The sequence below is a fragment of the Solea senegalensis genome, linkage group LG12 (genome assembly GCF_019176455.1).
Source record: "Solea senegalensis isolate Sse05_10M linkage group LG12, IFAPA_SoseM_1, whole genome shotgun sequence".
In the NCBI taxonomy this organism is placed as follows: domain Eukaryota; kingdom Metazoa; phylum Chordata; class Actinopteri; order Pleuronectiformes; family Soleidae; genus Solea; species Solea senegalensis.
In genome coordinates, this window is record NC_058032.1 from 4,652,400 (window position 1) to 4,666,107 (window position 13,708).

General features: G+C 42.3%; 1 protein-coding gene across 7 annotated transcripts in view; it reads right to left on the reverse strand.

Annotated features, from left to right (window-relative positions):
- atp8a1 (ATPase phospholipid transporting 8A1) overlaps positions 1-13,708 on the reverse strand; it is an 89,382-nt gene that overhangs the window by 21,497 nt on the left and 54,177 nt on the right. For all 7 annotated transcript variants that reach the window (XM_044040225.1, XM_044040227.1, XM_044040223.1 and 4 more), the window contains 4 exons: positions 12,852-12,916; positions 9,423-9,595; positions 7,568-7,751; positions 5,428-5,538 (listed from right to left, as the gene is read on the reverse strand). In XM_044040225.1, coding sequence (XP_043896160.1) covers positions 5,428-5,538; positions 7,568-7,751; positions 9,423-9,595; positions 12,852-12,916 — 533 coding nt within the window. The remainder of the gene's footprint in view (positions 1-5,427; positions 5,539-7,567; positions 7,752-9,422; positions 9,596-12,851; positions 12,917-13,708) is intronic.

Consider the following 13,708-nt stretch of genomic DNA (forward strand, 5'->3'; position numbering starts at 1 on the left):
GAGGGAGACAAAAAAATACATGTATTAAGAGTAAGAAACTGTAATAACAGGCCTGGAAAAAGGTCAAATTACTTTCTTGAATTGGAGTGGTTACCATTATCTGATTTGAGAACAACTAACACTGTCTACAGCCTAACCCTCAATTTTCCAGTCACAGTAGATTCTTCACTGTCTCACAACAGCAGATACTCTACATAGAAACAAAAGGATCTATCAGTCTTGTACAAACTAATCACAGAGTGAAACAGCTCCTGCAAATATATTATTGCAAAGGTGATGCATCTTGCTATAATAGCTACTTTGGTAAAAATGGGAGGGGAAAAACAAATGTTTCCTGTCAATGTGAAGAACAACAACTTGATTATCCTGAAAATAATGTGCGTTCGTTTGAAGTGCTGTCCTGTGGGCAACAAGACATTAATCCAACTCTGCCGTTTCAAAGTGAGGAGAGACGGGGAAGGCAAAATAAGGAAATATTTGCGACAGCGGGAAATTCAAGACCCTCAGATGTCACCTCTGTGATGCAAATTGTCCCCGCGATTTATAGTAGGATTACTTACAAACATTTATCAAGCCCACTGTTTCCCTTAATGATCTACCTGAAGACATGCGGGTGACAGAGAAGGTTAGTTATAGGGGCTGTCGGGCCTGTGGGACTCTGAATGACTGATACTTTGATATATCATGTCAGCAAAGGGAGACAGAGGTAATGCAAGCCATATGCTGGGTGGAGATGAGGCTTATCACTATATCTTGTTTAGTCATACTAATCTGAGCAAAATATTGCCTCTGAGATGGGCAGAAGCCAGGTAGTCTGAATGAGTTATTTTCACACACACACACACACAGGTCCTGTATATCTAGTGAGGAAAAAATGGTACATAAATAAAATTGTTTGACACATCCTGCAGCCTCGTTGCATGTAAAATCTGAAAACTGCTTGCATATAGATCATAAATATCCCTGTCATCTCGCTCACAGCAAATCTCTCTAGAGAACATCAGGGGTGCTGTATTATGACAGTGTCCTACTGAGCATTTGTTTGCTTAATATAATTTCATTATGAAGACATGAGCTGCTACAAATTCTCAGACTGGAACAAAGCCTATTTAAGGGCCTCACATCCACCTCTGCAAGAAGTCTAAACAACCACTACCAACCTGCTAATAGCATTTCCGATGAAATCTTATCAGCATATGTATGAAAGACAATGTCTGTAAACCCCACTGCCCCCCCATCTACCTTCATTCCCTCAGTCAAGGAAAAAAGGGGTTTTTGAATGTGCCCCTAAACCCTGCCCCTCACATCCCCTCCCTGTGACACCCACCAATCAGAGACCAGCCTACACTCCATCAGGTGCACTCAACCGTGATGCTGTTTCTTTTATATTGTTGGGGGGGGAGACATTTTCAAATTCACATGGGATGGACCATGTGGCTCCGTCATCAGAATCAGAAGGTGGACGGTACATCTGTTGGCAGTGTGATAACAGTTTTGGATGTTTTGGGTCTTGGCTTGTTGAGAAATGCATTCACACGCCGTTGCTATGGGTTATGTGTCGAAGAAGCCCAAGCCATGAGGCAGGTTCAACTATTAATGTGGCTCAAGCATTGGTAATGAGAGGCTGGCGGGTAGGTCAAACTGCTGAATTAATTACAGCGCCGCTCAATGAGAGGCTCTGGGCTGATATATTGTTGTGCCGAGTTAAAAAGGGTTCCTATTCATAGCATGTGGTAACTGCTTCTGTGTAAGTGTTTTGGCCTGGTCCTTGGGCTCCCAATAGCTTCACTCTCTTTCTTCATTCTCCCATCTCTTGAGGGACAGATGCATTGATTTGCTCATTAGGGGAAGTACCAGGCAGGATTTTTCTTCCCCCTTTTCTTCCCCTCATTGAGTGCCACTCAGCAGAGGGGTGTGGCTGGCCTCTCTCCCCGACTGCACATCATGAAAACCCGTAATGGAGGAAAGCGGGAGCCAAGAAAAGAGGGATTGGGCAGTGGCTCGCCGATAAGAAGACTTTTTGCATATTCATCAGTGGATCGCAAAAACATTGATTCCAAGGCTGCTCCATCAAGTTAAGAAGTGGCCATGGCATTAGGGTGGTGGTGGTGGGGGGGAAGTGCATGCCATTTGTACCCAACAATGTGAATCCTGATACGCTTAAGCTTAGCATTGCAGAATTGCTAATGGAATTCATACACAAAGCTAGCAGTGAATAAAGCAAAGACATAAAGAAGGAGCGGAAAAATATGCTGGGAATATGTGGAGTGACAAACACAAGCCATCTTACAATGCCGCGCACGGCCTCCGAGGTTTCATTCAGGGCGATTCTCATCGGCAAGCTTCACTCTGAGCTGCACTGAATGAGCTTTCATGTAATTGCCTCATAAATGCCACTTGTCCATCAGCCCCCTCTGCAGCAGCCTGGCAATGTGTCTGTCAAACATGACTGGCCAGCTGGAGAGCTCATTTGAATTGTGCCGCTATGGATTGTTTCGAGAGGTTCTCTTTTCTTTAATGTGGTTGAATTCAGTTCTTTGGTTCACGGCACGATTTATAACAAAGTCGAACATTTTGTATTCTGCTTAACGTTTCTGAACACAGAGAAAGACATTGTACGACAGCTTTTTTTTAGCATTTAAACGTCTCTTTTTCCATTACACAGAACATCATGCTGAGGTGATTAGCTATAAGAACGTCAAATATAGTCACTATTGTCAGGAAAGCCAAAAGAAACACTGTAAAGCACCACCAGCTGCCAGTCAGTCATCGACCGGAGTTAAAACCTTACTGTCTGAATTAAAATTAACCTGGTGTGAGGCACAGGAAATCCAGAATTATCACAACTGTTCCATGCCGAGTTGTGCTCACATTCACTTCTCCTATAATAGCTGCAGAATCCTTTACCCTCCTACTCTATGTCTCTCAAGAGGAACCAAAGAACTAGTGGAAAAAGATGGAGATGAAAAGAGGCTTAAACATAGGCTCCCGGTCCCAGCATTCAGAGCATGACACACACACAGTAGTGGACAATGGTTTTGGGGAAAAAAAAGGGTAAAATTCTTGTACAAGTTAGCCCAAGAGTTGATGAGAAAAACATGCTTGCACAAAAGTAAACCTATTAGTGTAACAAATGTAGCTTTTACCCGTACCCTGGGGTTGCTGCTGTGTTAGATGTCAGGGTCTAACAAAACGGGGACATTTGAAATATTGAAGCAGAGGAAAAAAATATCCTATTGAATCCCTTAGATCCCCCGGAGGAGTGTAGCATGGGGGGGGGTTATGTTTTCAGAGAGTAACAAAAAGTGTGCGAGACAGAAGCTTGCCCTGAAGACAGAACTATAGATGTTAAGTTCCACTTGTAGGAAAGGACCTGCTTTGAAAAGCGACCTGGTGTATTTCAAAGAGGATCTTAGGAATTTGTAACCAGGTTTTTTTTGATGTGACTGCAGCACATGTTCATGTGGCACTCGCATAAAGGGCAGAGAAGAGAATGAAAAAGGCAGACGTTGTCTTAAATCTGTGTAACACGCAAGGCAGAAGTCGTCACTTCTTTAAGAAATTTTAGTGGACGCAAGAGATTTGCCAAGAGAAAATGTAATTTGGTGCAAATTGAATTATATTTTGAACTTGGATACGCAACAGGTATTTTAACATGGGTGGAAAATGGCCACATGATCAAAACGCTGCAGTGCCGACAATGGCAGTTATAGCCTGGAAAGACATCGACCGCCTTTTTTCACTTAGGGTCACAATAAGGCAGGAGCAGACACGCTGGAATGTAAAAAGGTAGTCTCCTGATTATCCACGGCATATCAAGTAGAATGAGGACGAGAAAGGGGATCAGAGGTCAAGTGGGACAGAAAGACGATGGACAAAAGAGAATTTTAAGTGGCCATATATCCTTGACAGGTTATGTGGTGATGATATCTTAAAAACATGTGGTTGATCCTCTCCTGCCACTACATCTCCACAGTGTCGTCTTTTCACAGAGGGAACACAGAGGAAGTGCTTCCTGAACACCATTCAGCTCTCTGTGGACATTGGACCCCCTCAGGCAACACGGAGAAAAGAACAGAGGAAAAGAAAAAGCTCAAGTCATTTATTTTTCTTTTGTTCTTTCCACTTGTGTTACATTATGCCCGGTCTTTGCGTGTATAGTTTTTATTTAATTTAAACGGCTTCCAGAATCTGAAGAACGATTGGTTCTTATGACCATATGGGTTTAAAATGTACAGGACTTATACTTGAACTGAAAATACGCTGCCAATGCTATGGCGAGTAAGTCCACCTTAAGACACCTTGAAAATTGACTTTATCCCCCTGTCTATCCACTTTCTCCCACCACAGCTGGAGTCAATTCCAGCTGACGCGGAGTGTGAGGCAGGTTACACCCTGGGCAGGTTGTGGTAAAACCCTGTTAAACAAAATATTAGTCATAGCAGCAAACGTGTCTGGGAGGGAGGGGGGGAAACTTCCTCATGGTGCAGCATGGTGCAAAATCAGATTTAGCACTGGGACGTGGAGGCTTTGAGGACGCCAAAACCAAAGTTTCTGGTTCCGTCACAGAAAGGGCACAGTCGGTGGTTCAAAAACATCTGAGCACGCCCCGTGATAAAGCTGCTGCTGATAGGAAGCACTTAACCTGTCAGATTGTTCTTGGTCAAAGCTCTGAATCGGTCTGGTGTCTGTCAAATGTCATCAAACCCACCACACACACTGACAGACCATTGATATGCAGAGAGTGACGTTAGTTGCCTACAGAGAAGGGCACTCATCTACTGATAATAAAGTACATCAGTAAAAAATGCCATATTATTATCATGAATGAATGAATGAATGAATGACGGGGTCAATTATTCCCAATCTATTCCCAAATCTATCCATCCATGACAGATAAACACATTAGAAAAACATTATAGTTCAGCAACACTAACTAACGATTATTTTCATAATCAACTGATCTGTTGATTATTTTCTCGATTAATGGTGATGTTCTCAAATGTCTTGTTTTTGTTAACCAAAATGATTAACTTTTAATGTTTTCTTTGTTATCCAGACCAAAGAAATGAAGAAAATATTCACATTTAAGAAGCTTAAACAATCAGAATTCAAACCGATGAATCGATTATCAAAATAGTTGTCGATTAATTGAGTAATCGATGAATTGTTTCAGCTCTAGCTGTCATCACTACAACAATACTATGTCATTACACAAAAACAATCGTATGAGTTATTTTGGGTTAAATAACTGGCTGATTTCCTAAAGACAGGCTTCTCTCTCCCTCTCTGTACATTCTGTCCAGGCCTGTCAAATCTCAAACCACTCACCCAGGAGATGCACAATATGGAAGATAACGTGAGAGGCCATGCTATGAGGAAAAAAAACTATCAACAATCTTCAACAATCCACTGTGTGTGCGTTACCTCAATGATATAGAGGACAATATTCTTGTAGAAGCAGTACAGGATGCACTTTGCCACACGGTTGTAATTCCAGGCCCCGTGGACGAGCAGCAGATTCTTCAAGTATTTGAACTGTGTGGGAGGAAAGCAAAAGGACAAGACGAATGAATAATCCAAGTCTGTGTACAGTACACTCACTAATGGTCTCTCATAATCAGGGATCAGCGCTTGAACACTAAAGCAGTTGCAGGCACTTCAAGATTAAAGCCAGCGACAGTATTTGGTCATTCCTCAGCAGAGCGTTTAAAGACTGATGAGGCTTTGTGGTCAAAGCTTTCACTAACACATTCCAGAGATTTCTACTCAAGGATTGTCAGACCAAGCTTTGAGCTGCCGAAAAATAAAAGGAGTTCATATGGTGGTACTTGTCTCTAAGGGCTTTGAATAATAGTTAAATTGCTTTATAATTATACCACCATTTAGTGCCTGTGGTGAACTCGGTGCAATTTCTGGCTGATAAGTGTGATTGCAGCGGAGGAGCGCTGTACAGTAAGCGCTTCATCTTGGTTGTCAGTGACTGGATAAAACAAAGCACGCCATCTACATCCAGTACTTTTATCATGTGACAAAAGGAAAAAAGTTCGCAAAATGTATTCAATTTTTTGGAATATAATAACCATATTATTAAAAGTTGAGCCTTGGTGTGTCTCTGCAGTATAACTTCCTAAAATGAGAGCACAGTGGCAGCGCCGCATCTGCCTGACCCTTTCGGGCGCTCAGTTCAAACATCAGTTAACGCTGACCAGAGCTGATGACAGATGGACAGCAGAGGAGCCTCAGCACGGAGACTCCGTACTGACCTCTCGCTTCAACAGATAATTCCGACCTTTCAAGTACAAAATCTTGGAAATGAGCTCCCTAATATTCCTACAGCAGCATTGAGCTCTCATCTAAAGCATCTAAAAACCACGTATATAAATGTTACACACCTTCTGAGGATTGATTTCAGATTCAGTTTGCAGTCTGCAAATTACAGTTAATGTAGCGTTACGCCGGCGTATGGAAAACACAACAGCAAGTCTGGTAGGTGTAATTTAGTTTGATACTGGGACACAGCTTAAATGGATTAGAAGAGGCCACTTGTCTTTGAAAGACACGCATGTTCTTCATGTCATGTGGACTGAAGGAGCCACTTAAGACAAATCCAAGTCTCCTGAACGGTAATTGCACGCTGCAGAATGGAGAGTGCACCGTGTTGCAGTCCAGTATTGGTTTCTTATATTCAAAAACCCTGTGGCTGTAATAGAAAAATGCTGCAGTGCAGTGAGTGGCGTGCGGTGAAGAAGCGTGACAAGTGTGCAAGAACTTTTCTTTTTGTTGTTTACCAGTATCACATGACAGCAGTAGTATTTTGTTGGGACATAAGCCTGCATAATTATGACGGGAGTTGGGTGTCAGCGGATGCTTGTTTCGCAGGTGTTACTCTAAACTAAAACATCCTTTGTTACTCGGAACAATTTGCCAACGTATCACTGACGCATAATCACATAAAACACATGTCAGTCAAAGGAGTGACAACTGGTGAAATGAGTTTTTTCACAAAAAAAAATGTTTAGATTCATATTTATGGCCCATACACACAAGAATGAGTTTAGGTACTCTGCAAAAGTTTTGTACAGAATCTGCTTTTTTGAAGCAACCTTTAGGGAGCCCTAAAACTCTATTTTTGGAAACCGCTTTTCGGCATGCAAACAAACCACCACCTCTTGCATTTTATTACATACAAACGATACATACATTTCAGTTGCCGTCTGTTACAGCACCAAATACAGGCCTGGCATGAATACTACAGCGTTGAGAGTCGTCGTTCTGGGGGTTTCGTGTGTATGAAGACATTTCTTGAAACAATACTGTGTTTAGTGAACACTTTTTAAGAGTGACAAGGAACAGGCTGTGTCGGGAAAGGTCAGTTGCCCTCTGAATAAGGCGTTAAACATTACATTAGCCCAAAAATCTGGTAATTGTCACATTGTTTTGTGAGCATACTTTATCATTAACATTATGCACAACTGTCAATATTACTTCATGTTAATTTGTGTATTCTAATTTTACAATAATCACTTAAAATCCCCCCTGAAAGCACCTGCTATATCTTGCTCACCTGGGCAATAGAGTAGTCGGAGGAGTTTGCCGCCTGCAGGCCCTCGTTGCCCGAGATTCCCACGCCGACGTGAGCCGTCTGGATCATTCCCACGTCATTGGCACCGTCGCCGATGGCCAGCGTGATCACCTTCACCTGCTTCTTGACCATCTCCACCACCTCTGACTTCTGGAGGGGAGACACTCTGAAAAGGGGGGAGTAACATACAGAAAATTAATTGAGGTATCAAACTGGTAACACAGTAATTGATCTTGACTGCGGGAACATACTGTATCTGTGGTGAATGAATGCATGAAAGAATGTGAGATCTCAGTTGCTACAGGGCCCTTGGTCCATTTTGTCGTGTCAGTTTTTGAGGACAAACACATTGACAGTGGTCTCATACTTGTTCCATCTCTCAGGGGACAATTTAATTGAAATGAGGTTTCCAGTGACTGGGACACATTCTTGTGTCCATCACCATTTACACAGTTGCAAGGACTCCCTCCTTCCTTAGTCCTAATCCAGGACACTGACGCACCAAAAGGATCCACCCGTTTTACTGCACCGAGATGAAAACCTTTAACACAGGTGGTTTCCATTTAACTAAACTCAACAGGCCGCGCACATAATGATTTAGGAGTGTCCTATTAAAGGGAATGAATGTCTATGTGCCACGTAGAGTTCAGAGTTGACAGTGACAAGGAGTGAGCTGTGTGAACTGGGAAATGCTCATACAAAAACGACTTGTCATAGTCTGGGGAGACGACTTCCCCCTGCTTTTGCCTCTTCTCGTGAAACCATAACACTTTTCTAAAGCAGACCCAGTCATTATGTTGGTGGCTGTAGCACATACTGTATTAGAGGAATAGAATAGCTGGATAGAAACTTAGATTATGATTACTTTAAAAAAATCAGACAAAACAAGTTCCATATGAAAGCATCAGCCACAATAAACTGCAGACAAGCGGTACAAACGGTTTCATAACTGAATCCAAAAAAAATTAATGTACGATATGATTAATGAGAAGTTTACAAGCTGAATCGATCTTATGCAGAGACACATGATCTTAAAAAAACTAAGCATGAGTCAATGAAGAGCAAGAGCACCCGCTGAAATTTATACATGACAAACTCATCACTTGTGCATTCAACTCAGCTCTTTTAATTAAATGCACCGGTGCATGTAAACACCAGATTATATTAAATTACATCCCCATGTAAACAGCAGAGCTGAAATCTTTACAATGCTTTTTTTATGGGAATGAAAAAAAAACAAAAAAAAACACACAAGCATTTAAGTAGCTACAGACAGTAAAAGCATGTGGCCTCCCACACGGCAGCCTCTTCTTTGTCCACTGAAGTGGGAGGAGTGTACAGTACAGACTGTCCCCAGAGACAATGTTGTAAACTGCGTGTCTGTCTCTGGCTCTCAGTGTTTCTCCGTGTCCATTGCGTGTGCTCAGGGCAAAAGCACTTCATTTCATTGAATGCACTAAGTCGCGGTGTAGCACCTGAGGGTTTGCCGTTGGTCCTGGCCCCAGGCCCCCGTCATGGTTGCTTGAGTAAGTGCTTCTCGTTATTTATGTGGCCTGGGCAAGTCAACAGTCTTCCTTCATAATGTTGAAACTTGCCATTTTAAATTCATAACCTTCCCACTTTTCACAAACTATTTCCACAAATGCAAAAGTTGACCTTTGTAACAAAGGCATTATAGTTCAACCATGAAGCCTTTATGATTTAATTAAAGCACGTGTTCAAGCCCAAAAGTGTACTATCACTATAAAATGAACTACTAAAATGGAAGGAAAAGCCCTTATTTCATCATTCTTTATTTGAATTTACTTGAATTTTTTTTTTCAGGGGTAAATCTTACCTGCAGCATATGACAGCTTTACAGGAGAGGGCGAGGTCCAGGAAGTACTGCCGCACTCCGAACGTGAGGGCGTATTTTAGAGTCTTTCCATCGATGATGAGAGCAAAGTCGTTTTCCTTGTAGAGGGCATCTCCCAGCATTCCACAGTGGTGGCTGAGTATTTCCCTTGTTCCCTGTGTGATAAAAAAAAACATGAGTGATATTTCAAAACGAATTTCAAACCCATAATCTTATACTTGGACGACTTAATGAGATACGTAGTGTTATTATTCGGTATAGTGTTAGAGCTTATCATATTCTAAACTATTAGAAGTTAATTCATCTCTACACAGAAATTTGTTGTTTTAGCTCCTACGTGATCATGTAGTCTCGATGAAGAGAGAGCCAGATTTGTCCACATCTAATCCCCAAATGCTGCAGAACAGCTGCCCCATGCCATTTTATACATCTATGATGTTTCTCACGCTCGTTACAGTCAGACCTCGACCATGAGGTGACAACGCAGCCGAGCTCTGACAAAGGATCACATTTTGCTTATAAGCTACACGCGGCTACGACGATGATTGATGGCGAATATCTATAAATACGAGACTGGCGTGAGGATTTAGTGTCCCGTATACAGTCGTGTGGACCGAGTGGACAGAGTGATGAGGTCATCTTTGCATTCATCATTCAATCATCTTTCTCCACAGATGGTGAAGCCATTAAAAGATGAAACTAATTTTAGCATGGCGCCATTTTCCGAGGTATAGGTCGATGTATTACGTGGATAGTTACAGTAAATCCCGGACTATTGCTCGCTTAATAGTTTAATGTAAATACAGTACAATATACATATAAAAAAAACTTAAAAAGAATGGTTAAAATGATTTAGAATACAGGGCTACAAACAGAATGTGCAAAGCAGATGCTCGAACAGCTGTAATCATTAAAAAAAACAGGAATAGTGGAGGGAGGGGCACGGCCCGATGTCAAGGTCAGATATGTCAGAGCGTTGAGATTGTTCCAGGGGACCACGCAGCCACTCGCTTGGCATAACAAAACTTTGAAACCCCAGCTTAAAGGAAATATTTGGAGAAAGGGGCTTTATGTTTCACCAAGCGCGAGAGGGAGACGGAGAGAAACGCCGAGAAAGAGATGATGGATTAACGGAGGAGAGGAACCGAGCAAGAGGATACAAGCGGAGAGCAGCTGCGGAGACTTGGCCATCCCTGATGGGGCGTAGAGACGCAGCACACGACGGTGAGCGAGTGTTAATGTGCGTCGATGTCTGTGTGGTCTAGGTATTACTCATGCCGTGAGAACGTAAATGTGTTTACAGTCACATAATGTGGACAAAGAAAAAAGAAAGAAAAAGTCCCCACAGCATACGTCATAAAAGGTTAGGGTTGAGGTTAGACAGGTAGCACCCAATTCATTATGTGCAATAAACAGTGCAAAAGTGCATATCTGTGCGTAATATAAGGCTTCTGACCATTTTATTGCCACTTCCGTCACACCTAATAAAAGCGTGAATAGATAAAGCAGCCATTTCCAAAAAGATAATATGTCAGCAAATGCATTTGGTGAAAACCCAACAAACCCAGTCTCTGGAAATGACTGGTCTAGATCATACAGTCGTAAGTTTGTAGGTTTTCCCTTGTATTTGTTGCTCCTTTTAGGACTTTTTCTGGATTAGGGTGAGACATTATTGCTAAAGTTAAGGAATCGCTGCAGAGAGAGAGAGAGAAACACCGGTTAAAAGAAAACCTCTCTATCTCAGATGACATCACAGTGTCAGTGAGTTTGGGCGTGTGTGTGCTTTGTGTAAACTGCTATACCATCTGCATGGGAAAGACTTTCCTCTGTTTGGGGCACAATCTATTAATCACATACTGTGATAAGCCCAGTTTACCGTTTCCACAAATAGAGTAGCCTTTTGCCCCTAATTTCCACTAAGGAATCTCAGTGCTAACGCTAAACATCTCCCCTTAAAACCCCTTTGTTATGGCTATAATGGCCAGTTTAGCCCATGTGACTCGCTAGTGTTTGGGTTTTTGGAATGGGTTTGCAGCAGGATCCATTCAGAAATCCTACAAGAGCTTCCCATAAAGACTGAGCTCCATTGTTGATATAGGCCCTGAGTGATATAGCCGAGGGGACATGACACACATGATGTGGAATCTAGACATTTTGTGTGGATGTAATGTCATCGTCTTGTCTTAAACATGGGGGGGAGGATGTTCCACCACATCTTCACACATTTTCTTCACTTTCCTGAACTCCATCTCACTGAAGAACATTTGACAGCACTTAAAATGTATGATATTTCTAATTTATTTTTGTATTACTTGTTTTTAAATCAGTGTTTCCACTCTCTTACAGACACTTTTCTTTGAAGAAAATATGAAAATAATGACCTCAATATATCTGGGACTGTACTAATGATTAATACACTATTGCTCACTGTGTGCTGTTAGTTCTCCTGATGATTAAACACTGACTGTAGGACAAAGCATTTCAAAAATGACCTAATCCTGCCTCTGAGACCGAGTCTCACTTTGGGAATTGTAGTTCAAGTAAGATTTAGTACAGAGGATGTCTAAGACTTTGTCCGCCCTTTGATAACCATTTCTAAACACAGCAAAGGACGACCACATGCTCCAATTACTCCCTCCCTCCCTCCCTCTCGCTCTCTCTATCTCGTCGTGCGAGGGCACTCAGAATTAGCAGCTCTGCCGCCTGCTCTTCTAAGTCGCTGTGCATTGGTGGAGAGCTTTTCTGCCGCCATGTTTTGCCTTGTGTAAGCATCTGCTCAACGACAGGGGGAATGGGAGCTGACATTTCAAAGCACTGGTTCATGTGCTTCGGTGAAGGCACCAGCCCCAAAATTCGACCTCTGCTCTATTTATCAAGCTTAACAACTGGCTGACAGAGTGACAGCCGTCCGTCATCGACTCCAAACAACCTCCCGCTGTTTGCCCCTCCTCTGTCCACTTTTCTCGCTATTTGGCCCCTTCTTGTCCGACAAACGAAACCAGTTGGGTTTCTCCTCCATCTGTGGTCACCCTGCTTAGCACTGCTCCGATGGAAGTGCAGGCACTCTCTCTCTTTTCAGTCAAAGAAACAACAGACAAGGCCCTCCTGCCAGGGGGTCAACAGACTTCTCTGCTGGGTTTCTTAAAGATACTGACGGTGGATTTAGGATGCGTGTTGGCCGTGAGTGTGAAAAGGCTTCCTCAGGACGTATCTATTCAGTTTCTAAATGGGGATTTTGCAAGGGGGTGATTATACTTGGGAGGGTCCTCACATCGTGTTTTTACCTTTTAAAATCAGTAATAAGAAAATTATAAAGAAATTCAGTATACTGCTCCGAGTAAACATCTTGTCTGTTAGACATTTGATTTACTGAGTGTGCTGTTGTTGTAGCACGAAATGCTAAATACTCACATCGAGAGTGTCTTCATTAATCACAAGCATTCCCATGTTTTTGGTCAGCAGTCTGCAGGAATGTCCTACAGTAAAAAAAAAAAAGGGCAAAAGTATTAGACTTGAAAATCTGGACATTAAGCATATAAGCAAGTAGTAATATATTAAACTATATTACTACTCACTACAACACATACAAATACAAACACAAAATACATACAACAAAAAATTAAAAGGCCACTACAGCAGCAACAGATTCCAATTAAAATGTTACAGCTCAGAGCCAGTGTCTCAGGACATGACTAATGACTTTGGTTTATAAGGGTTTGTCAGTTTCCTGTTTAAATAGGCCGTTACAACTCTGTGTTACCCAACATGGCTCCCTGGGGAGCGTTCCCGTTCAGCTCTTGGCTGGGACAGATGCTCAGGGTCACTAGCAAGGTGGTAGAGCGAGCCTCTCATTGGGGAAAACAAAAATGTTTCACGGACCAAGAATGAAGCCCTCAATTTCATACCGTGGCTGTATAAAAAGGCTGCCATCTGTGGTACGACCGCATGAATATTTGTGGGCTTCCAAACTTCGCTTCTGTCTGGAAAGAGATTTTCTAAATACATGGGTGGCATTTTGTCTGTCAGTTAAACGGAGATAAGAATTATGCACAAAACACACTCAAAATTCAATTGTATACAGATATGGCGGGAGAACTTGCATGAGGAAGTGTGCCGGGCTCGCCGACCCCAGAGTCAAAACCAAACAGGGCTGGGGTCTGGGATCTGGCAGATTGTTTTCTTAAGTGCAAAAGGTGCAAATGTCCAAAAAAGTTGCCAATGTATGGAAAATGTCTCCCCATCTGAACACTGTCTTCACCCCCTTGCCC